Source organism: Cinclus cinclus, chromosome Z, assembly GCF_963662255.1.
Source record: "Cinclus cinclus chromosome Z, bCinCin1.1, whole genome shotgun sequence".
In the NCBI taxonomy this organism is placed as follows: domain Eukaryota; kingdom Metazoa; phylum Chordata; class Aves; order Passeriformes; family Cinclidae; genus Cinclus; species Cinclus cinclus.
This window is the reverse complement of record NC_085084.1, coordinates 43249226-43276611: the sequence shown is the minus strand read 5'-3', so window position 1 is coordinate 43276611 and position 27386 is coordinate 43249226. Positions and strand designations below refer to the sequence as shown.

General features: G+C 37.6%; 1 protein-coding gene across 1 annotated transcript in view; it reads left to right on the top strand.

Moving 5' to 3' along the window:
• The window catches only part of SYK (spleen associated tyrosine kinase), a 47635-nt gene that overhangs the window by 6078 nt on the left and 14171 nt on the right, over positions 1-27386 (top strand). Inside the window, exons 2-6 of the mRNA XM_062513131.1 lie at positions 11226-11679; positions 13142-13302; positions 22186-22324; positions 23800-23875; positions 24885-24931. Coding sequence (XP_062369115.1) covers positions 11266-11679; positions 13142-13302; positions 22186-22324; positions 23800-23875; positions 24885-24931 — 837 coding nt within the window. The 5' untranslated portion in view covers positions 11226-11265. The remainder of the gene's footprint in view (positions 1-11225; positions 11680-13141; positions 13303-22185; positions 22325-23799; positions 23876-24884; positions 24932-27386) is intronic.

Sequence of the window (27386 nt, the reverse complement as noted above, 5' to 3'; positions counted from 1 at the left end):
AGATGCAGTTGGCAAGAAATCTCACGCTGCCTCAGGTGCCCTGAACAACTGTCTGACTATCATCATCCAATAAATGCATCAAAATCTGGTCTGCAGGTATTTGTATGCATAGAAGTGCAAGGGAAACCCCCAATATGGGATGAGCAAGCTAAAACCCACTGGAACATGCTTTCTGAAAAGGACACAGAGCTGTGTTCACTTGGAAGCAGTGGTGTGTTGAGGCCATGATGTTGCTAGTGTGAAATCCAGTCACCTCCACCTCTCAAGAGACAAGTTTCACCAAATGGTGGTGGCTTTTTTTTATCCTGATATAGCAACTATCCATAGTGACAACTACCCATGGACCGTTTAGAGATGTAGCTGTTGATGCTGTGCAGAGGACAACACACCATGAAAAAAGAGGCCTGACTACAGGCTGTTTTTTCCAGCCTGGCAGTTTGTCACGCAAGAGATAGGGAAATACTGCCTATTGACCCGCAAAATGCTGAGGCCAGGTGCATCCTCCTTCTGCCCAGAGTGATAAATTTGCCTTGTCAAGAGTATTTAGTTGGTCCAAGAGTTTCAAATGGGCTTCCTCTGCAAGATCGGAGGAGAGGGCTGATACGCCTCTCTCTCGCTTTCCATCTCTCTTTCATTCTCTCTCTCTTTCTGTAGTGTTTATGGAACATTCTATATTTTGTATGAGAGGGTAGGTTACATTTCAGTTTCTTTGCTGGCTAAAATGAGTGCCTGCCTGTTAAGAGACTGTTCTCTCTTTATACCAATGAGAAGAAAGTTTTATGTGTGCTGATTGTTCTGATGATAAAAGCTGATACTGGGGAAGATACAGACTTAGTCTTTTCTGGGTGGCTGATTGACTGCTGCACTAATTGTTATGAAGTGTCTCTTGCAATGCAGTCTTTCTTTTATGATGCCCATGTCCTCATAAAACCTAGTCAGGAAGAGCTGGTGCAATAGTTGGATGATAGTATTTTTTAAGAGAAGCATTCCTTTCTGAACAAAAATGCTGTTAAATTAAAAATGCTTTCTGGGAGAGTGTTGAGGCACTTGAACTGGTTGCCCAGAGAAGCTGTAGATGCCCATCCCTGGCAGTGTTCAAGGCCATATTGGATGGGGCTCTGAACAACTTGGTACAGTGAAAGGTGTTTCTGCTCATAACAGGGGGCTTGGAACTAAATGACATTTAAAATGCCTTCGGACCCAAACAATGCTGTGTTTCTGTATTTCTAATTATTCAATAGATTTTAATAAACTGATCCTTAATGTTGTCAGCCTGGCTGTGTGAGCTAGTATTACATCTTGCTTTCAAAAAACAGAAATGTTTGGCTTTTTCCATACCTCTGTGGGTGTCAGTTCTTTCTGAGTGTAATTTCCACTAAGAGATGGTGTTTCTATAGCAGTGTGTCTGTAGCAGAACACTTACCTGGCTCCTAGCAGAAGTTTTTTTAAAAATAGGGTAAAATGGCATGGTTTTTATAGACTCTAGAAAGTGGCACTGAGAAGGCTTGGCCAGTTTTATAGAAGCTTGCCTATTCCAGGAGTATGAAAGCAAGTTATTTTTTGTTTCTGCAATAATTTCTGTACTTTATATATAAAGCAGTGTACTACAGACTGTTTCAGACGACAAAATAACCTTGGCCTGAAAGAGGAATCTGCCTAATTCTGCCACTCTGACTCATGGGGCCAGTCCATTGAGGCATCTATTCAGCAAAGATTTTAGTAGTTCTAAAGATAGACCAATAAATTTCAGATAAAGAAATTAAGTATAATGGGGTCCAGGTGCTCATGGCTTGTTGTTTGCTTAACAGTAAGTGAAAGCTAATGTTCATGGCTGAGAAACAGATGATTTATACATCTGTAGCCTCTAGACTTGGAACTAAGTAGAGATAGATTTGCACAAAGAAGAGGAGTTCATATCTTCATAACAGCTTTGGAAATGTTAGCCTGCAACAATTACTGGTTTTAGAAATGTTAAATTAAGACACTTACTGGAATGTAAAATAAACCTATCTTTTGAGATTGCCAACTAGTAAGACCACAGTGGTCTTTATATGAAATTTTGAATTAAATTTGGCATTTTGTCTTAGTCCTGTAAAGCTGTAAAATTTTGAGACTGGTGTAATAATGTTGAATTTCTCCTGGGTTGTTTATTTAATAAATGAAGCTTTTCATTCACTTTCTATTTGATTGTAGCTACTTCTTGTAGAATTCATGACGCTTTAGTTCTGAAATGCCTTGTTTACCAGCAAATTTGCTAAAAATGTCACAAGGAAGGAAAAACAAAGTTATGGATTGTGGATCCATCCACACTTAGACCCTGATCCTTCTGGATGAAGCCAGCCTTTCTCAGTTCTCATGGTAATGAAAATTCACAGTATCATCAGCTCTTTGACAAGGCATTTTTTATGTGTGTGTTTGGAAATTGGGCAGATATTCCAGGTTTTGCCTTCCTGAAAAAAGAAGAATGTTTTGAATCAACGTTTTTGGTATAACACCCTGATAGATCTTTGTCTGGCAACTTCTTTCTGAGTTGTGAAAAATAATAGACTGTAGTGAACTTTGAAAGAAGATTTTGGAGTAATTTGGGAAAATTTAGTAATAGTTAGATGTGTCTTTGTTTTACTGTGCTATCACTGTCTTGTCCATAACATTTTTGTTATTGCTGTCTCTGTAAAAAAGAAAGTATATTCTACTTGGCAACAAGCTATGCTATCACATTTAATGTCACAGTAACTTTGAACTGAAAATATGCAGGTAACTGTCTAATCAGTTCAATCTTCTATTAGTGATTTTAGTGATTTCTTGCAAGAAAGATGATATTTTTTTATTTTGCTCTTCACATATTTTCACTGACTTTTAAGTTCATTTCACAACTCCCTCTATGCAGTCATTGTGGGATATATGGTATGTGAAGGAGTTTTGCTTTTTGCTGTTGTTTTGGAAATGAAATATATGTGTGAAACAAAACCATAAAGGGAGGACAATATATACATACATATATATGTGTGTGTGTATGTATATATGTATGTAACTATGTATGCATGTATGTCTCAGTAGTTCCTGAAGGGAGGTAGTTGGGGCTCCCTGAATAAGACTTTTGTAACTGCACCCCAACTTAGGCTTTCCCCCCCTCCTTTTTTTTGTGTCTTGTTTTTTTTATCCAGCATTGGGAAGAAATAATTATACCTGTACTATTTCACAGTTACTACAGAGCCACAGGTGGTCTTAGCAAAGATCTGTCTGTGCCCAGAGAAGTTTGTTCACATCTTGTCACAGCAGGAAAGTAGGAGATTAAACAGGGGTCTGCCTGCAGTGTCTTAAATGCTTTCCTGAGGGTGTAGCTCATCCCAGTGGTTCCATTATTTATAGGGTGGTTTAATAAGGATAGTCGAGTACTTTGTCCAAAAGGGAGCAGGCTTCCTAATACAAATGATGCCGCCCATTTTAGGTCTGAAATTCTTGCTTTGACTAGGGAAGTGTTTAGTGAGAGACAATGTTTGCATTTGTGACAAATGCACAAATGCTCTTTTGTAAGAGTGGAAAAGGAGGTAAGGGAATGAATAATAGAGCATGGTAAAGATGTAGAAGAAAATGCTCACTTTTTTGTGTAAGTAGTTTTGGTTTTTCTTTTTCTAAGAAGAGGGAAATAATTGATTTGGTTTGGGGTTTTTCAGTTGTTTGTTTCTGTTTTAATATATGTGAAAATAATAGGATTTTTACTTTCAGGGAGAGAATTTTTATAATACATAAATATCTGGTTTGGTTTTTTCCTTTCATATAGCATTCTGAGCTTTTTAAAAGATCAAAGCAGAAAAATCTTATTAGAGGAAAACTGTGACATGTGAAAAGATTACCAAAGACATGAGAGTCCCAAAAGAAAGTTTTTGTATAAGAGAGACAATAGATTCCTAGCATCAGTGAAGAATGTTTTTTTTAATATTGAATGCTCCTCCATGAACACAGTACAGAACCTTTTGTAGACAAGCCTTGAATAGAACATGAATGCTGTGGTACTTTTCTTAAGCATCTGTTTGCCTTGTAGTAGGGCAGTAATTGTGTTGACAGGTCAAGTAGTTTTTCCTCAGGAAATATTTCAATAACTAGAGTGCCTGGAGTAGTCTGATGATATCAGAATGCCAGATGCGATTTAGAATAAATGAGAACATTTCTGGCATATTTCAGTGGAGAAAAAACCATCTATCTATGTGTCCTTGGTATTGATTAAGACAATTCCAGAAAGTAAATCTATAGGAAAAAATATTTATTAAATCACAGGGATTTTTTAAGCTAATTATGATTTTAGGTGTGTTTGTGATATTCCTTTTCAGTTCAATTTATGAATGACTCCTTGATACAGGAAAGGAGATAAATGGTGTTTTCCCTAAACCTAGTAGATGAAATACCAATACTACCTGTTTAGTAGGCAATTTTTTGCTCTGATGTGACAAAAATGCTGAGGATTTACATGAATGACTGCAAAAACTGTTTCCTCTAAAGCTGAGAAAGATGCTAGCTAGGCCACTAACTTTCATAATAATGGTAAATGAATTTGTTATGGATTGGACAGTCCCAAAGCTCACTGATCATATTGTTTGATCCAGATTTTGAATCAGCCATCAGAAAAATCTTCTGGGCCAAAGCTACCACATTCCCTATTTTATCCTGACAAATTTTAATTAAGTTATGTTTCTGGTAAAGAATACATATCACTGTTTAAAAACCTTAGCAGAAACACCACTGTCACCCTAAAAGCATCACAATAAATCAAAAATATCTGAAAGAAAGAAAATGCTTCTGAAACTGAACTGTTGAAGTAAAATACAGAACTTGACACCTCAGACAAATATTTTTACTAGGTAGAAGTGCTAAGTAAAGAGCCTAGGGCTAAAGAAATAATAAGAAATGAAACTGGCTAAAAACTAATGCCTGCTTTGTGTGTCTATCAGCACTGGTCAGGAGCATGTGTGGAATAATATGAAAGTCTTTGGAGATGAAGAAGGCATATTTTTAGTCTTAAGTACAAAGCAAAAAACAGAGCATTGCAGCTTAGATTGTCAGTAAAAGGTTGCAGAATTCAGAGAGATGAATGTTTGATGAGGAAAGCTTTTCATGGAGGGGCTGGAGAAAGCATGTGGAGAAGGAGGCCCACGCATGAGTGATAGAAATGTTACTGTAGTCTGTAAGCTAGTCTGTAAACTGATTAGAGACTCAGTAGGTGCAGGGCACTTCCCTGAGGAAGGTCAGCAACTCAAAGTGTAAGTGTCACTTTTCCCTTTTAAACAGTGCTACAGTACATTCCCTTCAGTGTGATGAAGGGGACATTGTTTCAAGATGTCTACAAAAGTTGCAAAATCACCAGTACCACCAGCTGAATTACACAGGATTTCAAATGTTTTTCAGTAGGTCAGTAAGTTCAGTGTAGTGTCCTAATCAAACTCTAGTTCATTTGAATTACTTGATAAAATTATATTCTGCAGGATTTCCTGCCCCAGTGACTTTCTTTTATACCCTTGGTGTATTCTTCCTTTGTTTCTGTGTAATTTGCTCCTAACTCCTCTCCTAAGGTGTGGGTAGAAATTAAGTCTTCATGTTTATGCAGAAAGGTAAAGGAGACATTTAGAGCTAATCTGATGTTCAAATTAAGACCACCATTCTGCTGCCTACACACATTGGAAGGTGATTTTAAAGGTGCAAAAATGAGAGCAGAACAGTAATCCAAATCCTTTTTCTTTGTTAAAATTCTTCAAATTTAGTTTCTTAAAAGTGAGGTAGTACCAATGGGTTTATAATACTTCAAAGCTAATTACTTCAAAGCTATTATCAGTTTGGAGTATACCTTCAAGGTTCTCCTTAAACCCTGAAAATACCAAAATATTTAATACAGCATATCACATCACCATCAAATGTGTATTTCTAATTCTATACATGCTAAATTTCTGTCAGCTTTCAGGTGTTACATAACTTGAAAATGTAGAGAAGAATCTTTAAAAAACTTTTACTGCTTTTCTCAGGGGCACACATCTTGATTCCAAGAATCCCAGTTAAACAGGAGTTTTAGAAAAATGCACATTCATATTATTTCATTATTAATGTTTTCCTGTGTATAATTAGAGAACTGTTGAAGTTCTGTGGGTGCCTAAAGTATCATCCCTGTTCTAGAATTAATTGTTTCAGTAAGCATGTTTTCATCATTTGGCACTATCTAGTGAGCTTTACATGTATGTATGCATGCAAGAAATTTGCTTTAAACCTTACTTCTTTACTCTCATATTCTGCTCATAGAATACTATATTGAAAAACAAGGAAAGGTGAAAAAATAACTGGTCAAATAAGGGACATTTTTTGTAACACTGTTTCATCACTGCACAGTTTTGATCTTCTGTCACATTTCAGTCATTTTACCCAAGGAGGAGTAAACTAGTCAATCAGAAATACCTAAGTCTCCCACCACACTACTATGTGGTCTTTTTAGAAAGATTCATATTCCTATTTATAGTTTTCCATGTTAGTACCTCGGTAACATTATACTCTTTGCTAGGCAAACTTTTCAATACAGCACTTACTTTCCCTTTATCTTTGTCTGAATATGAGATGAAATAGAATTAAGCTAAATGTGGCAGTATGGGTAGCACAGATTTTTTTCTAACACCTTCCAGGTGACTTTTCCTTAGTTTTGCTCATCTGTTCTGAGAGAACGTTTTGCTTCCTAGTATACATGAAATGTGTGAGGTACTAAACTCTTGTGCTATGTCAGGAGTACCCTGCTGAGTTGATGAGGAAACTACCTGGGGGGAAATGAATACCTAATTTTCTTATGTATTTGCGTAATACTTTCTCTTTCATGTGGGATAAGTCTGATATTTGCGTGCATTTGTAGCTTCCTTAAAAGTCAAATTTAACAACTAAAGGGAGAATTGCACTTAAGACCCTATTTTGCTGTTATGCTCAAGCACCTCTCTTGGGTAGCCAGCCACACTTCCTTCAGCAGTCTTAAGGGTAAAGCCATACCTTCTGTATTAGGGGGCCTAATCTCCATTTTACAGCTTCACATTTGTAACTGCTCTGGCTTGAAAAACACTGCACTGTTTGTGCACCTGGAAAAACTCAGAGGAGGAGAAAACTCTGAATTCAAGCATTTTCTTCTACTCCACTACTCATCCTAGAAGGGTATTACACTCCCAAAGAGAAGGCAGGGTTTTGAAATTCTAACCAAAGAGAACAGCCATCTCAAATTCAGACATTATTCCAAAATTGCTTAGGAGATTTTAACCATCATCTAAAATTTTTTGTGATTATTTGCCTCTGTGCATACCCAGGAGATGCTGCATCAGTCCAAACATTTCCTACCATTGTGTAAACACTAAATATTCTTCACATATTAGAACATGGGGTAGAGAAACCTGGCCTGAAATCTACCAATGGTAACTTATTTTGTGAAAGCAAATTAGGCCACTGTTTTCTGAAACAGTTATAAATAAATAATTTGGAAATATAAGAGATAAGAATTATGCTGCTGTTTCCATAAGTGAGAAATATTATTTTAGAATATTTTAGAAACTTGTTATATATCAAGCCTTCTCATTCTGAAGATTAAAGAGACAGTCCCTCACCAGTGCCATCACTGACATTTCATCTAAATTTCAAAGGGGATTTTTCCCCCCTCTAAAATGTCTTCCTGGGCAAATCATCCTGAAGAGTGTGTAGAAAATACTAAGATTAATCTGAGACAAAACAATACTCTGCGGAGTGGCCTGATCTGAAACACATCATAGTTAAAATGAATTTAAGTTTCAGAAGCCATAAAGGTTTTTGTAACCAAGGATGATGTGTTTATCCCCTCTAACCCTGTCCCCCGCCCCACTTTGATTTTATTAGCTGTGATTTTCCTTTTAAAGTACTTTATCTTTTTAAATCTGAAGCTAGAATTATGGCAAAAATGAACTTTAATGAAATACATCCATGTAAATAAATTTCTACAGATGAAGAGTGTGGTGATATTTTTCTGTTTGATATTTGTTCAGTGTGTATTACTGAGGTGCTTTGAACAGGAACTGCAGTGCAGTACCATTCTTGGCATGAGACACACTATGAGATTATTTTGTCCTTTTCTACAAGTTGTACATTGCTGGTGAAGAGCCAGTGTCAATCAGTCATGCATCCAAATTCTTTCCTTAATAAATACTGAGCAGTAAATCTGTTTTCTTCCATCATTCCTAAAACTGGTACTGAAGACTTGGAGCGTGCCTTCCAGGACCATTTTGCTAGAAGCTGGATAATGTATAGTCATCTCCTTAGCAGCAGTTTGTGTTGTGCATAGTGGAGTGAAGAAAAAAAGAAAAGGGATGGGGGTGTGTGAGGGAAATAGGTAAGCAGGAGTGAAGGAAAAAGGAACTAGAGCATTCAGAACATCCATATTTGTAATGACTTTCAAAATAATAGAATCGAAGAGTCATATAAATATTTAGGTTGGAAAAGGTCCTTAAGATTATCAAGTCCAGCTGTAAACCTAACACTACCTGATCCACTACAAAACTATATCCCTAACCACCAGTCTGTAGGTCTTTAAATCCCTTCAGGGATGGTGATATACACACTTGCCTGGGCAGCCTGTTCCAATCTCCTCAGTGTAGAAATATTTGCTGGTATCCAGTCTAAACCTCCTCAGTACTGCACAAGGCCTTTTCCTCTCATCATCTCACACATAGGAAGAGACTGACTTCAGCCCTGCCTGGAATGTCTGGCTCTATGCCACTGCCCCTTGCGGCTGAGTTGTTCTCCCCCATGCCTTCCTAGGTGCCTGATGCCACATCCTGCCAAGGGAGATGTACAGAGTCATGGGGCTTGCCTTGTGCTAGGAGTAGAAAAGTCAGAGAGGCATCAGAAGGTGGTGGGAGCGGAGAGATGATGAAAGAGCCTCCTGATGGCTCTCCTTGAAGCAGCTGCAGTTCTGGGACAGGGCAGAGAGATGTGGGGCTCAGCTGATCTGTGCCTCCGCAACCCCCTGGAGGGCAGGGATGGAGAGCAGGAGGAAAGCCCTGATCTCCTTCACACCTCCCAAGTGCTCAGGCTGAGATGTATGTTGCATGTGGTAGGCTCTGGCAAGATGTCAGGAGAGCTTGGGATAAAAGCTTGTATATCCATAACCCTAAGCCCCCATACCCTCCCCCAGCCACCACCATCTTAGCACAGTGTATCCAGGGGAAGTGGTCAGAGAAGAAAGAGGAACTTCGTGGGAGTGTTCCTGCCACTAATGCCCTGGCACTCTTGCATCTTCAGAGTCCCAGGACAGGCTCCTGTAAGACTCTGTGCATCTGGGCAGGGGAAGGGAAGCACTGGCAGGAGTTGCCCTCGTGCAGTGCCCAGACCTGCTGCTGTCCCCCATACCAAAGCTGGTAGAACAAGCCAAGAGTCCTGATGGAGCCTGCCTGTCTTGGGTGTGCACCTACAGAGACCCTGAAGAAACCATGGGCACACAGACCCTGCTGAAAAACATCCTGGTCACTGACCTTCCTTCTATGGTGACATCACAAGGGTGTGAGATATCACCTAGCCAGGAGGACAGATGCCCCAAAAGGGGCAAAGTCTGCTCCACGTGATGCTTGCCTTTGATGAGCTTCATTAAATTCCTTTCATTCTAATTCCTTAGCCTTTCCAGGTCCCTTTGAATGGTATCACAGCCCTGTGATGTTTTAGCCACTGTGCCATTTTGTATTCTTTATGAACTTGCTGGGGCTGTTCTCTTCCCACTGTCCACCACCTCAAGGAAGATTTTAAATAATACTGACCCCAATCCTGACCCTGGGTGACAGTACTATTAACTGGAATCCAAATGGGTATTGTTTTATTGATTGCAATCCTCTGGCCCTGAATTAAGTTACTGAATGAGTCTATTCCATCTGAAGAAAGCTTTGTCTGGTACAGTCAGAATGGTCATTTTGTTTATGGAATAAATGTTTGGTGGTGACTAACTGAGGGCTGTCTTCTGTGTCTTCAGTTGCAACTTTCCTTTTTTGCAATTTACAGGCAAAACTTATGTTACTAGATTAGTATGGGAACTTAAACCAGTAACTTAGTTCCAGATCAAAATAGTAATAGGTAACATGCTGCACAAAGCTCTGTTTTGTAGGGTTTCAATATATTTGCAACTTTGATGCCTCCCTTATCTGTGATGGTAGGAGAAGACCGGAAGATCTGCACAGCATGTAGTTTATCATGATTGCGCTGTCTAGTTTTCTACACTGTGTGAGCCTTGTTGATTAGACTCTTTCCCTCCCTACGTCAACCCTTTACGTACCCACAATATAGCACAGGTATTTCTCTACTGTTTTTTGACAAAAGCACAAGTGACAGCAAATCAGCAAACTGACAGATCAAATATGAACTAAGTGGTAGGATTGCCTGCAGGACTGGTGTCAGTCTGAAGTGCTGTGTGCCAAAATGCCCTACATTAAGACTCCCATTCCTCAGTTACACCTTTGCATTATGGACCCTTGTTTTTTACAGAGTTACTCATAAAGTCTTCTACATTTTTCTTCATATAACTCAGTTGTGCACTTTGGCCAGCTGCAAGACAAATGTGGTATTAATTCCCATATAGCCTGAACTGTTTAATGCTGATTCCACAAGTTGCTGCATGGCTTCCCTAAAATCATGCTTCATTTTATTGTGAAGGACTCATATTTTAACTCATATGTGCTTCACAACAATAAAAGCAGAAACTGAACTTCTGACCATTTTGTCCACTCAAGCCAGGGTCCTGGGAAACAGGAAAAGAGAGCTGCTGGGATTTGGAAAGACAATTTTGAACAAGATGATAATAAAAGTGAAATCTCCACTTTAAAATATTTTTTAAAATTATTCAACATAAGTATCACCAACAAATGTATTAGCAAAATTGCCTCAAGCTATGCCAGGGGGCTTCAGACTGGACATCAGGAGAAATTTCTTCACAGAAAGGGTTGTTAAACATTGGAATTCTCTGCCCAGGGAGGTGACATAGTCACCACCCCTGGAAGTGTTCAAGAAACTAGCGGAGAGTGCACTCAGTGCCACGGTCTTGTTGACAAGGTAGTGATTGGTTCCAGTTTGGACTCAACAGATCTTAGAGGTCTGCTGAAGCCTAAATAATTCTGTTATTCTGCAAACATGTTGCAGGTGAACTGCCATCTTGCTGGTTTCTCCTCTTTCTTCTGCTGACATTCGTGTCTCTGTCTTTGTATTTTCAGATACAGTATTCTAGGTTTGCTACTTGGGAAAGAAAAACACATGGCTTCCAGCACATCAAACCCTGCTAACAATTTGCCATACTTCTTTGGTAATATCACACGTGAAGATGCTGAGGAGTATCTGATGCAGGGAGGAGCAAGTGATGGACTATACTTGCTCCGCCAAAGCCGGAATTACCTGGGGGGCTTTGCCTTATCCTTGGCCCACGGAAGGAAGGTTCACCACTATACAATTGAGAGGGAGCTAAGTGGTTCATATGCTATTGCAGGAGGCAAGTCGCATGCCAGTCCTGCTGAACTCATTAACTATCACTCAGGGGAAGCAGATGGCCTTATCTGTCTACTGAAAAAACCTTTCAACCGGCCACCAGGTGTTGAACCCAAAACAGGACCCTTTGAAGATCTGAAAGAGAACCTCATCAGAGAGTATGTCAAGCAAACCTGGAATTTGCAGGTAAAACCTGACTGATCTTGTCATAAAGTAATCTTTGATCTAGGATTAAAAAAAAAAATTGCAGTATTTGTTTCCATCTGTTGCTACTGCTAGGTAGTATTTTTTTCACAATGAAATCATAGCTGCTTGAGTTTTAACAGTCAGGATTTTTTCTCCCCAGTACATGTAGTAACCTGATGATAAATGTAGTTTTCCTGAAATTTAAACTCTTAGAATTTCTACAATGTCATGGGCTGGCATAATCTTACCGACTTCTGCACTAACATATGTCATCATATTTGTACCAAAAGTTAATACATGTAATAAACAAGATACAGAAATCGTTTGTTTCATTGCTTTTAATTCTGATTTTTTATGGATTGATATGCAGGCAGCCATGGTGACATTTTTTGTGACTTATTTTACATCCTACTCTCTTAGTTGGCCTTGTTTCTGTGATGCTAATTTAGATTATGCACAAAACAGAAATTGTTCCTGAAAGAGAACATTTTATGCACTGCAGAGCACTGCCTATACATATTCAGTGCTGCAGAGGTCAAGCAGGAATTTTCCATTGAGGACAAGATGTTGGATTTTTTCCTGAGAAAGACTATGAAGAAGCCAGTCTTAAGATGGAAACACTTGTGTAGGAGTCTGCAAAAGGAATATCATTTCACCTTGAGATGCCATGAATTACCTTCATGAACTCATGAAGTTACACAAGATTTCTAATCTGTTTTGCTGCTATCAACTAACCCTATGAATTGTCCTCTGTAAAATATATGAAGCAACCCCCAAACTGGAAAAGCCTGAAACTTATGCAACATTTTCTATTACTGCGGAAGTTCACTGTGTCTTTTCTGATGAGTCTGAGTTCAGTTTAGAGGGAAGTTAAGAACTCTGGTTAAACACCGGTGAAACTAGTGAGGGTTGCCCTCAGATTCTGGGCCCAATTTAGAAGTAGTAGGTTGTAGATAAGGTTAGAAATGTCTAAGTCAAGATTACTCTAAATAATTTACACCAAAATGAGGACTGCTCTGTCTGGGAAAATTTACATTGATGTCTTTGAAATAGACAGGCTGCAACAGTGTAAAGCACATTCAGTTTATTTTAGTACACCATCATGGGATATATAATTTGGAAGTATGTTTGAAATCTCAGACTAACACTAATTCTATTTAGCTATGTCTCATTAGCATAACAATATGACTTTATTTTAAGTTTAAATATATATGGTTTTATTTTCTGGTTAATTTTCTTTCTTTTTCTCAGAGGTAAAGGGAGAACCCTGGTTTTGTGATGTTTATTTTTTTTTTGATTGCCGTATGTTACTTTCTGGTTTAAAATCGTTATAGCCACCAGGCTTTCACACACAACAAATATGTGCAGATTTTGGGTGTCACAAAAGACCGGGAGTCTACCTGTTGTCTTTTTATTATAGAATATAGTTTGACTCTTTCACTGTGTTTTTACTGCTCTCTAGGGGCATGCTCTTGAACAAGCTATTATTAGTCAGAAGCCTCAGCTGGAGAAGCTGATTGCCACTACAGCTCATGAGAAGATGCCATGGTTCCATGGGAGGATCTCTCGGGAAGAGTCAGAACACCGTATCCTCTTTGGATCAAGAAGCAATGGAAAATTTCTGTGAGTTTATTTTTCTGTGGTATTGCTGTTTGCCTCCATTGGTACTCTACAGCTCTTTTGAGTAAATCTCAAATGAGACTGTGCCCTAAAACGTGTTTCACCCACAGTGAGGGCACCCTGTTCACATCATTTACATGACATGATGCTTCCTGCCCAAAGCAAGTCCCTCACTTAACTAAAGATGGAAAACTATAACAAAAGTCTAGAACAGCTGCAGGGGTGTCCAGGATCCAGTCATGGCCAGCCCAGGGCATCTCCTGGCCTTTGCAGCGCCATTTTCAAAGCCTGACCACCTGCACCTAAGACAGAGGCTTATTAAAGTGGTACAATTAGACAGAAACTGCCTATGTTAGTAGCTGTTGGGATTTGTATCTGTCGAGTCTCCCAGGGACAGTGGTCGTGCTTTGGTTTGTAGTTAAGCAACAAAATTAATCACTTCTACCTTGACAGTACTATTTTGTGTCTGCTGCTCCTAATGCTCTTTTGTTTTCTGAGCACAAATGTGTCATTAGGATAGTGACTGACAGCCAGCATCTTGTGAGGACTAGAGGCAAGGGGTTTCTCTGGAGAACCATCATTTGGAAAATGTAATTTCTTCAACAGAGCTGTCCTTCTTCACTCCCACCCTTCACCTGGAAAGCATATATACAATGATAAAAAATTAGACTTAAAAGTCATTGGCAAATAAGGATCACTTAGAGCTGTATAGTTTCTGAGGGAAATTTCATCACTTACCTATGTAGTTTTCTTCAGCATTCAGCCCTCTTTGCCTTTTTTTACAGGTAGTCCGAAGTAAAACCCCATGAGTGCAGGAAGGATATGCTTCACTTTACTGATTTTCTGTAATTGTGCCATACTAATTGCTTATGTGGGTGCAACCCTCGTGTATTTCCACATTTCAATCCTAGTTGACAGGAACCAGTAGCTTCTTTAAATTCTATTCCCATTAGAGTGAATTCCTATGAGGTCTTAACCACAAACATTTTGACTGTAGTGACATCTCATTTCTTGAACTCTCTTTTCTCCCATCAGTCCCTGAATTTTTTGCATTTCATAGCCCCTCTCACCCAAGTATCCATGCATGCCTATTTTCAGCCTCATATTCCTTATTCCCTGTTGGTAGGGATCACATCCAGAAGGGCATTTACCTTGCTCTGGCCTCCTTGTGTAATGAAACATTGTAATAAACTTGTTCCAGGTTTGCTATACTTGTATTAAAAGAACTGGTACAAAAGTTACAAAAATTTGTGGAGACCTATAATTCTTTCCACTGCATAGGAGTTCAGAGGGTTTCATGAACACAGTTGCTGTTGCAGGTTACCGGCCCAGCATCACCATGTAACCTCTCCTTTTTCTTGCCTTCTGATTTTGCTAGTTTCTTTTCCTTCTTTTTTAGACATAAGGTCCATTAATTGAGACAAGAAGCAATCGTTTATTTTAATGACAATTTCATACCTAAAAATATGTTGCTTTGTTGCTTTCTGTTTTAACACCTTACCAAACCAACTTTGTATCATCTGAGTCATGATGTTGATCATGTATTAAACTGTCAGCTTTTCCAGTTTGCTTCAGGTACACATTGGTTTCTCTGTGGCCAAAGTACTTCTCTTTGGGGCAGGGGTGGAGGGGAGAGGAAACTAGCTTTTCTACAAAGAAAAGGATCCATCAGCTAGTATTTCTCTACAACAGGGATAAGTTTTGGGGTAATTGAATGAAATTTTTTAAGAGAATTGACATTTTCAACCCAGTTATAAACACCTGGTCTCTTTTTAATCTTCTGTAAGCATTCCTAGTGCTTTCACTGGAAATATTGCACCAGTATTTTCCTGTGTTCCTTAAAGATGGCTAGGAGGCATTTCTGATGCTTTTTGCAGTGAGGTGCTCAATGACTTGTGGGGGGGCATTCAGACCTTCTCCCACAGGACTGGTAATGTCATTGGATCCATTTTTTACATAGTTTTAATGGAACTCAGGTGGCTGCTTTCATATCAGGGAGAGAAACCCATCAAGGAGAAAATGCTAATTTTAAGGCTCTGTTTAAATCATGAGACCTGCCACTGGAGCTTAAACAACATGAAATGCTAGTGTGTTGATCTTGGGTCCCTCTTATTAAGGACAAGACTGTTTACTGCTGCAACTGTAGGATGCTTTCTGATGTATTAATTTTTCTTGCACAGATTTCCTATCTGGCCATTTAAGAATGTAGTAATCACTTAGCTGCCATTTGCTCCTATGGTCCCAGGGAAGACACAGGGAGAGAACTTCATCTACCCCACAGTTCAGTAGCCAGTGCAGCAAGAGAAATAATGTGTTGCTCATTTGTGTTGCAATCAGTTATTTAACATTCCTGAGCCGTTCTAGCCCTCAGACCCATAGACTCAGAGCCACATCACAAGTAGCGAAAGAACTAATTCAGAGAGGTTTATTGCTTTCTGCAGTGGGTTGCCTAACGTGGGCTTGCTTGGCAGGTGTTGAGAAATAAACCACTCATTTCTGGTTAACTGTAGCAGAAGCAGCAAAACTGCTGAGTGCAAGAGTGATGCATTGTTTTACATTTCAGGCACAGACATCACATCGTTTTACTTAGAATATTCTGTCAGAATATTCTGTACATCTGTGGATTTTGTACATCTGTGGATTCCTGAAGGCTTTGAAGTTGTGACTGTGGATTGGTGGTTTTTTAACACTAGTTGAGATAATCAAGCCCAGTAGCTGACTGAAACGTAAAACTTTCAAACATTTAAGGTCTAAGAGATGTTTGTTTGTTGAGGTAGGAATCTGAATCTGGGAAAAAGAGGGGAGCTAGATTTTTTAAGAGATTAGGTTCTGTGAGGTTATTTAACAAGTCCACAACTGGATACTTGTGTGTGACAAATATAATATTGTTTATTATGGATAAAATAATAAATATTAGAGGGCTGGAGTATTTCTGTATTTTTTAACAAGGGTCTCCAAAACCTCATTACACCAGAAATTTGCTATCCATCTGACCTACCTACCTTGTAAAAAATCCAGTACAGCAGTTGGTGTAATGCATCTAATAATGCATCTAAATATAGATTTCTTTGGCACTGCTTTGCAGCAAGACAAGATTATAAAATCTAGAATTATTTTTAATGGTTTAAATATGGAAATAGTATAAAAGCTTCCTGACTGTCATTCAAAATATCATGAATTGCACCATAAAAATAACACTACAATACATCCAAGGAAAAAATCTGAGCTAAACATGGATGTTTTACCAGGGAATTTTAAAAGATATTTTTGAAGTTTGTTTTTTTTTCTTTCATGGCTTAAAAGCCAGTAAAGTATGTATGTGGATGCTAGAGAGTTTGTTTTCAAAACCAAATGTAGAAACCATGTCATGAAGTGACATGAAATGGGAAGTAGTTTCTACCTTTTCTGTGAAGAACATTCATGCAAGATGCCACTCTAGGCATGAACATTGGAGGAAAAAAAAAAAGCAGTGGAATAGAAATGAAATATCTCTAAAATTATCTGAAAACAAACTGAAAATAGGGAACATTATGTCTCAAGCCCCAGTTATTTTCACTAATACTATTTTACATTCTATATCGGATGATGATTTTTGACCAAATTTCTGGGGTTTGTTATATTTTGCCTGGTAAGGAACATTGATCATAAATCAAAGTATTGATATTTGTAATACTTTTATTAGTATTTTAACAGTATTTTTATTAATAATGCATCATTAAATATTTACAATATTGTTGATATCTATGTGAGTTCATGCATGCGTGTATGGAAGAGTTGAAAAATAAATTACAATTTTGCTAAAAGCAAACAGCAGAAGAATTAGTCTTCTCTGTAGTTTCACATGTGAAACACCTCTGGTATGTGCTAAGGGTTGGCATATCTTGACATCAGGAGTGATCACTTAAGTTAGACAAGCATGTGATCTTGCATATGTCTTAAAAACCAGAAGTTCTGAAGTTGGAGGAGGATAGAGAATATCCAGAAATATTGTTAAACTTAAAAATTCAGTATTGGGAAAATTGTGAATGAAGGCATTGCAAATTAACGGTTTAGTCTATATAAACTTTTACATTGGTTCATAGTTGTATGTAGTTCACATAAAATATGAAAAGTTGTGTAAAAAGAAAATAGAAAACTGTTTTAGTGCCATATGAGTGTCTTCAGTGCGTAATGAGAATATTAAAGAGGACAAATGTAGTTTAGACTATTGTAACAAGTCACAGTAATATGCCCCATCATGGCATTCCATGACAACTAGAAACTAAACTGTTTCTTAGATGTCACAAGAGTTAATACTAGCAACAGTATTTCAAAATAATAAGGTTTGAAGAGCAGTTGTCTGTAAGAGTTTTCTTGTCTTTTGTTTGACCAAAAATTTCTGTTTAGTGGTATATGTAGCAGTATATATTTACACTAATGTTGCTGCCTTCTTCTAGGAGTTTGCTGCTGAGCTAGGTTATTTTTCTGACCTTGAAGAGAGTTCTTTAGATAATTCTATCAGCATTAAGTTTGCATCCACAAAAAGGACTGAACAGTGTTGACATCATAGAAGATGAAAACAATCCTATTAAATGTGACTTAAATTCAGGGTTATTAATTAATTATGAAGTTCCTCTTGAAAGTGACAAGCAGTTGCTAGACTTAGATGACCATAAAAGGTTTTCAAGATGAATGACAATATACAGACTATGAACTGTGTTTCTGGAGGTGCTGTCTTCCTCTCCATAGCAGCCTGGGTGATGCCCATGACTATTTGGGAGAGCTGTTTACTGATCTTGAGTTAGGTACGTGTTGGGTGCCACTTGCAGACCAATGTGACAGGACTGTGGTTTCTCCAGACAGGTTCTGCACTGTGTGCTCCAGCAGCAGAGTGGGTCTGAGGTGTGAAGAAAAGCTGTGATCTAGCTGAGATAGCTGTACTAAGAACATCCCCTATTTCAGGTGCAGTTTTACTTCAGAGCTATTTGTTAGGGGTTTGGTGGAGCATGGAGGGTGCTGCCAGGTTGAAGTCAACTAAATAGATTAATGTGATGCACTCTTTCTCACAAAAGTATTTTGTAACTATGTAGCAAATTTGCCAGGAGATTAATTTTTAGAGTCCATTGTAGATAGCATAGTGTGAAGCTGAGATGTCTTCTAAATTCTTTAGTCTTCCAACATTTCTGAAGCAGCTTTGAATATGTTTGTGAACAGGGTAGAAGAAATTATGCAAATGAAGACAGCAGTCAATCCATTTTGCCCTTTATATAATTCTTTTACAGATGGCACCAAGTTCATTTCTTATTACCCTCAAACTTGGAACATATGCAATGTGCAGCAGATCTTTGAAGTGATAATGAGTAGCCATGTTGTTAACAGCATTACCAGGAAGATGGTCTTGGGGGCAAGACAAGCAGAGAAGGCTGGAGCTCCCTCAGCAGTGGGGAATGTCAATATCTCTGGCATCAAAAAAGCTGTAATTGCTGAGAAGGCAAAGCAATGCTTAGAATAAAAGTTAACATGCATTTGGATTCAGGACCAAGAATAATTTCACACCATTCTTAAAGCAGGCATTTTGCTTGTTTATTTTCTTCATAATTCTCCACTGCAGAATGCTGCAGCTACTGTTTTTTCTATACAGTCAATGAGGCATGTTGTAATAGCAATTTATTTTTTGACCCTCAGGGATATTTTATTTAGAAAGAGAGGGATCGTTTGGGTTTTCAGATGGAAGCAGAAAAAACTGGGACATTTTTCTTTTTGCTTCCAAATGAAAATACCAAAAGAAGGAATGGATGGCTATTTACACTGACTGTAATAATGCTCCAATTTTTTATTGATTGCTATCTAGATTTCTCTCCCAAAACAACAAAAAATACTCAAACACACATTGTGTGAAATATAAAATCAATACCTAAATATTCTCTGCATTGCATCAGGTAGCATTTTGAATTTCCACATTCCTTATTCTGCCATTTTTAAAAAGTATGTAGTAAAAAAAAATCTAGATACCTTGGAACATATCTGCGATAGGTATACACTCAAAACTGTTCTCAATGAAGTTTGATTAATCTCAGTGGATGAAATGACTGTTTTTTATTTACAGGTGTTTGTTATCGTTATGTTTTTCTTCTGTACATTTGTGATTCTCCGCAATAGCATGAAGTGGAAGGTCAGGTGATACCTCCCCACCACTTTGGTTTCCTTCCTTGCCAAAGTTTTAAAATGAGGACCTTATGTTTTTAGAAATTTTTATTGAAGAACAGTAAATATTGTGTTTAATTTCAGAGCACTTTAAAGCAGAGAGTGCATTTGGAATTTTGATTTTTTTCTCAACATTCTGAAAATTGTTACTCTCCATACAAGGATGGTTCCATATATGAAGAGAGCTCCCAGATCTGTTGTGAAGGCAGCATCATCAAAAAGATGTGAAACTTTTATTTCTGTTCAAAGAGGTTTCAGTTTAGAGCCTTTTGGTTTGAACAGCATTTGCCTTACATTCTATTTTTTACAGCAACTGTTGACACAGAACTGGATACCGTTACCCTGCTGCAGTTCTGGTGGCTTAGCCTAACCTAGACACCCATTACTGCAGCCTGCAGAATCAAAATGTAATTGTGAAATGTGGCCTGGGGCAATCCATGTTACCCAGTAAGGACTCTGTTTGCCAAAACTAAGGTTGTCAGTTCAATGCACTTGATACTTCTGCTTTTCAGACATATTTGGAAATGTGGTAGTATTTTCTGGTTTCATGTTTTGTGGGCATCTGGGTTGTGTACCTTCTGATTTCATCTTCTGTAGGGTTCTAGGTTGTGCTGGAGTTGACTTAACTACAACTCAAAAACTACCTGTTCCATAACCCTAAAGGAGCAAGGCTCCCCCTGGACCCTGATTAATCAATCACATGTTAGAATGGAGGTGGTTTTAGGATGTGCAGTGATAGACCTGTCTGACTGAATTTGACATTAATGTGAACTGCTCCAGAGTTGTGTAGCTGTTGGGTTAGGGGAAGGAAAAGCTCCAAAATGCAATTACAATCTTATAAACTTGAACCTCACCTAAATCCTGCACTGATGAATGATAGTGCTGTTTGGGTCTGTGCCATGGTCTTCAGAAATCAGGAGTCTCCCCTCCCATGAGTTCCTATGCTCTGAAGAAATGTTTGCAATGCCTCTCATGAAAGTAGTAACTCTTGCATGAGTTGTTAAATAAAAACCAGTTTCAATAGAACTGAATTGTATTGGAGCCTCCATTTTTTCCTGTGAAATATGAAGGATATTTGTTACTGAGAAACAGTCCATTTCATTTTTATAATCGTATTCATGCTTTATTCTGAACAGAAGCCTGATTGCAATGAAATACCATTTGTTTTTAGAAACAATACCGCCTATTCTGAAATAATTTTTCTAAACTTTATTTGCTGAGGGAAGATCAGAAGAAGACAAAGTAAAAGTCACTCTTCATTTTAGCACAGCCTGTTGCTCTTCACTGGTCAGTCAGCACAGGAAATCAGCATGCTGAGGAAACACCTACATGCCATGAAGAAACCACAAGTGGTTCAATTTTTTTATGCAAGTAGCTTTGTTTTCAGAAAACAAAAAGCTGACCCTACTTCCCTTTTCTTTTAGTCATTGTCATGTTCACATCTTAGGCAACAAGGATCACTCCACTTGAAAGAAAAACATGCACAAGTAATTCAGACAAAACACAGGTTTACTTCTGCCTTGAGAGAGTCAGCTGAGGAGTATAATTTAATAATTACCTCTTCAATCTTCTAAGATATAACAGCAAGTACCAGTGTTGTACCACAAAGCTTCTTAACACCTTTGTGAGAATTTACTGCTATATTTATTTTTCAAGGCTGTTCAAAAATTCAAGGGAGAGTAAGTAGATTTCTGTGCAAACCAGAACAAGAAATGTTTTAGTGCTCCAGAATCTAGGCTTTTCATCAAAAAAAGAAAAAAAGCCAGACAATTTTATTCTAACTCTATTGCTGTCACACTGTCAGCTGTGAGCATGGGCACTCCTTTGAAAGAAAAAGCCTTCTTTCTAAACTCAGAAATGTTGCACCAGCTATGATGGAACTGCTAACAAATTCCTATCTACTCTGGGTCCGGTCATCAGAATACACTGGTACCAGTGTCAGCTATCCCCAGGTACACATAAAACAACTCTGTCATACTTTGAAGGCATCTCAGAGGGCACTTGCAGGTCTCCTGGAAGAAGGAGATCCTGTGAGGTAGGAGGTATTACCTATGAGTTTTAGACAAAGTTTTTATATTACATTTGGTGATCTGTCCATGGTGAAGTTTAGATGAGATGTATACACTTCAATACCATGTGAAGTTTCGTATGAATTTTATGGGAAATATGCAACAAACCATTAATGTCTTTCCTGAAATTATAGGAATTAATGATTACAGAACTATATTACTGTCTTTAAATTCCCAGACACAAAAAAGCTATCTCAAACACAAAAATTTTACTATTTTATATCACATTCTTTTAGTATTTTATCTTCTGTTCTTACTGTTCTTTCTTTATTTCAAAATAAAAGATATAAGAGAGGTAAGCCAGTACTGCCAAAGCTTTAAAATGCATATTTGCCCAGAGAGGGCATGATCCAGTGTACAGTGTTCTGTAGCTGCCTCAGTGCCTTACATAATTTATTTTTTTTTTGTTTTCATCGAATGTTGCCTTTTGAAAGAAAAAAGAGAGAAACTTTAGGCAATTTATTTTAAAATAATTACACTAAGAAATAAATGAAAGGCTTAACAAAATGTTTTCAGAAGTTGCATTGCTGATTTTGTTTTATTTTTAATTCAAAAGCTTTAAGGAAAGGATGATTTTAAAAGAATTTTCATTCCTGGTAAAGTGTAACCCTGAAAATCTTTCTTGTTTCTGCAGTATCCGAGAAAGGGACAGCAATGGTTCCTATGCCCTATGCCTACTGAATGATGGAAAAGTACTGCACTATCGTATTGACAGAGATAAGACAGGAAAGCTCTCCATACCAGATGGAAAAAGATTTGACACCCTGTGGCAGGTCTGTTAAACTTATATCACATGGATATCTGTCATCACATTTCCATATAACTGACCAAGGCAACTGTTTTATTTTGATTTGTGACAATAGTTTTTGACTGAAACTAAAATGTTTCTGCAGGTTATTTGTCATGTTTCCAACATTGTGTGGTTTCTGTACATTAAGAAAATACATATTAATGTAGAAAGCTATGTGAGTGTAGAGAGTTTAATAATTTTTAAATGTGATGCTGCAGCCTGGCTGAGTTCAAAACTGAGATTAGTTATTCAGTTAGCTGAACATTCTCTAGAATGAAAGTCCATTTGCATTTGCATTTGAAGTAATCATTTTCAATAACGGGTATGTTTGGCTTATTCTTTTGCTAATGTCCTTTATGACAGCAACCAACAGAATTCTAGCAAGCAAAAAGAGGACGGTTAAAGATGTTGCACATGTAATGCAGTCTATAGCTTTGAAATTTTCCACCTCCAAGTCTACTAAAGCATAGCTTGCTGAGGCTTACCATCAAATTATGTCTGAACCCCGGTAAAGATTAAGCAATTAAGAAGTCCATATCTGACTATGCCATAGTTGATATTAAAACTGAATACTGGTGAAATGACTAGATAAATTGAAAATACTAAGGGAATTGAAATCCCTACAGAAATATCTTATGTCCTCTTGCTTAAAAATCAATCAAAATGAGAAAAGCAAGTCACAGATCTAAAATATGAATCTTTGCTTGAATATATTATTTTTTAGCATTTTTGTAAATGTCCTATGTATTTCTTCCCTGATGTCACTGGAAATTTAAAAGCAGCTCTTAAAATCTTACAATTTTTGTGAACATGTCTAAAACTGTTACACTCACAAACTTCTTTATACCCAAATGGAAAATAGCAATAACAAACCTGTAAAAAATGATGTGGAGAGGACAATCCAGGAGCACAAATGGCCACAACTGCTGGTGATATACATTTAACTGTGCACACCCCATTGCAATTCTGAGGTCCAAAGAAAGCATTGCATGCTAGGGCAATTCTTGCACTATAAGTATGCCCAAAAATTTAAAATAAAATAAAATAAAATAAAATAAAATAAAATAAAATAAAATAAAATAATAAAATAAAATTGAAAAAAGAGTGGGAATATCAGCGACATTTATAAAAAATAAATTATTTGCTCAGTTACAAAGCTGTTTAGCAGAGAACCAGGGGGACAATACTGACCCTTAAACATCCAGTTGGAGGATCACATTGCACATTTTTCCACAAGGTTACTTCAGAAACATGTACCCCTGCTAGGTAGAAGTAAAGTAAAGAACATGTGCAGCAAAGATCTGCTGTATGCCAAGGTCATTTGTTGTAACATATATTGACTATTTTATATATGCACACATATCTAAAGAGGCAATATATTTAATGATACCATCCTCATATTTTCATATCTTTTTCTCTCATTATTTCTTCTTTTCTCCTCCCCTCTCATTCTGCTAGTTAGTTGAGCATTATTCATACAAACCTGATGGACTATTAAGAGTTCTTACCATTCCTTGTCCACAACCAGAAAATGGTGAGTTATTCCTATTAATTTTATATGTGTTAAAATATATGATAATTATGATAAATATGTGTGAATTTTTTCCACTTGCCATATAGGTGGGGGCAGATTATCCACTTTTTAAAATGAGGTAATATCTGCCAGACTGTGTGTGATGGAGGCAGATCCTGTAGCTTGAGACTGGGTCTAAATTATTGTTAGATCAGAAATGTGCTTTGCTGCCTGAAGTGGCAGTGTGTGTTACTTGGACCCCAAACATGAACAGGGTGGTCTTCCCAGCAGTGCCCCAGTGGTCCTTACTCCAAACTGAAGCAGGCATAGTGCTGCTGCAGGAATTCAGGTTGGGTGCACCAACCTGCATGTGAGTTCCCATGCTGGGGAGGGCAGGGCAAAACAAGGCACTGGCTGCACCCAACACTGAAAATGGGGTCAGAGAGGAATTCTTCGATAATTCATAGGAAAGGAGGAGAAGAGGTGGGGGAAAGTGACAGTGTGCTTTTTATCCTGTTTCTTCTTTCATGTCATGTCCTGTTGAAGAGATATTTTCCTCCCTCTTGCCCTGACTGAATAAAGAGATGCATCTGACTTGTGCTCTTCCAGAACTGGTTTTCTTTCTCTAAGGCCACCTTCTGTCATTCTAACTGGATACCAGTGCCATGGTGAGAGGATATAGAATAATGTGATATGATCATAGAACCATTTGGGTTGGAAAAGACACACAAGATCATCAAGTCCAGCCCTGAAGGTTTTACTTTTTCCATTCCTTAGAATCACTACATGTTTTTTCCACCATTATATTCCTTCTCCTTTGAATAATTTAGGCTCTGCACTTACTTCTGTCCCTGTGGCCAGAAGTACCAGAGTCTGCTTCAGATAAGAGACAAAAGCAAAAAATATGGTCCAAGAGAAACGCTGTAATGTGGTCTATAAACTAGACTGTTTTTCCCCTCTGTAAAATTCTGTGTTCCTACACATATTTCTCGCCTTGCTCAGTATCATTTCACATTTGATTCTTTTGTAGATAATGTTGGTTTTAATGCTCATCCTTCTTCTGGATCACTTCCTAAGGTAAGTGAAGATGGTGGTATAACAATAATATTCATTTGAGAAGGATTACAGTCACATACTGTTCTAGAAATTCTAATTCTCGAGTATTATTTCATCTGTCAGTTTCTTTTTCTAAGGTTATAAACAGTAAGTTGAAAAGAAACTTAATATAGTCTATCATGGTATTGCTTTCATCAGTGTTTTGGATATGCTAATGATTTAATTTTGTGTACCTCTTTTACACATACAATGTATGTAGGAAAACAGTAATTTACATAGGCAAGATGCCTCATTGATGGTCATATTCTATAATGATTGTATGGAGAGGAGAGGAGAGGAGAGGAGAGGAGAGGAGAGGAGAGGAGAGGAGAGGAGAGGAGAGGAGAGGAGAGGAGAGGAGAGGAGAGGAGAGGAGAGGAGAGGAGAGGAGAGGAGAGGAGAGGAGAGGAGAGGAGAGGAGAGGAGAGGAGAGGAGAGGAGAGGAGAGGAGAGGAGAGGAGAGGAGAGGAGAGGAGAGGAGAGAGGGGAGGAAGCACATAGCTTACATTGTTTGCTTTGAGAATCTGCTGACTGAAGCAGAAATAGAAGTTCAATTTATTTTCATATTTGGACTGTGCAGTTAACATCAGACTTTCCACAAGGGTTTCATTTCTTATGCACTGCATTAGGGGTGATTCTTTCATCCAATCCATGAAGAGTGAGCAAGTCCACCTGTTATTATAATTATAAGGTCTTGAAGTTCATTGACTACACCTGAGACGTGATACATCTGCAGAATCACATAATACTGTCTTCTTCAATATAGTTGATTTCATCTGAAATAGGGAGTTAATTTTAGTTGTTTCCCTGCATGACTTAATCATCTAGGTTATTATCTTGATGCAGTCCCACATTATAGACAAAAATATTCAAATAAGCAATTACCTCTATTTCAATACAATTGACTCCTAGCAATTGACTCCCAGGCTTGTGAACAACCACTCTCATGCTTTCACTTCTGAAAATCAATTACCTTTTTAAATAATTGGAAAATTAAGCAACAAAAATCAGTCCATTTTTAATTAAAAATATTTTTAAATGCATTTCTTCGTTAATAATATTTTAACTAAAAATAATTAAATATAAAAATACTGCTTGAGGTTTGGATCTGTGACATTTTCACGGATGTCCATGAAGTTTAAGCACACAAGATCACCTGTATATAATCTGGTATGCTTGCAGTTGTAGAGAAAGGGCAAGCACATTCAGTGTGGTAATACTGTATATGTTTAATAATATCCACGGAAAAATTCACAGTATAAGTGTAAATTTAGCTGCTACTGCTTAAGACTTGTCATGATAACTAAAAAGAAAGTCACCAAAGAGCACATATTTTGCAAATAGTCTACTAAAACATTGTTTTAAGTTTCAATATATCTGGCATTTTGAACTTCTTAAACTGAAATCTGAATTTTGTGTTTTCCTAGAAATGTTTTAAAAAGGAGCCTACTAAATTACTTTCTTGTAATATAAACATAGAAAATGGAAAATTTTAAATAACTATTACTGCTTACAGAGCTCAAATACTTCACTTAATATTTCCAGGTTCTCATACCGCAATGCTTTTGTGCAAAAGCAGTAACTCATGAAGATTTTTAATATGCCTGAAATACAATTATTCAGATTATGAAAAAAAATAGTGAATAGTGAATGGAAAAATGAATTTGTGAATTTGGTATAAAAATAATTGTGAATAAATTAGAGAAATGTCCTGGAAAAACGAGTGAGGCTCAGTAGAAGCTAGTGCAAGATATTGCACATTTAATAGTCAGATATAAACCACAGAATAACGAGCAGACACAGCTTTTCAGAGGATGTTATGCCTACAATGAATCGGAATGGCAACAAGGATGAGCAGCCACCATGCTGGTAGAGGAAACATCAATGTGTTTCCAGCTTGTTCAACACTGGCAAAGTCACCTGAAAGACTTTCACCAGTTTTTGACACTGCACTGAAGAATGTTGTCTAGCAGAAGATAATCCAGAGCAAGGCAACAGGAATGATCATGGCTTGTCAGTAAGGATTGATTAATATAATATTAATATTAATTAATATTAATTGATTAATAAAGAAGCAAAAGAGAGAAAGTAGAGGAACACAACATAATAGCCAGTTCTAATCAACAATCTAATGCTGGTCCTCCCATCCAGGCAAATTTTTCAATATTTTTTCATTTTTATATATATTACAGCCTAAAATACAGCGTTGTTATTCCAGAGTCTTAGTGAAATAGCAATCCAAATTGGAAGTTGTTTTGAATTTAAGAAGGTGCATGACATGCAGAAACACCTGCTGAATTATATACAAGACATATCCGTGTCCAAATGTTTTATCTGTAAACTGTTGGTTATAAGGGCTTAGAGTAAAAACTATGTCAGGGATGTAAATCTATATCAGATTTGTCTAGTATGTGCTATTGTTCCATGGACAAATTTG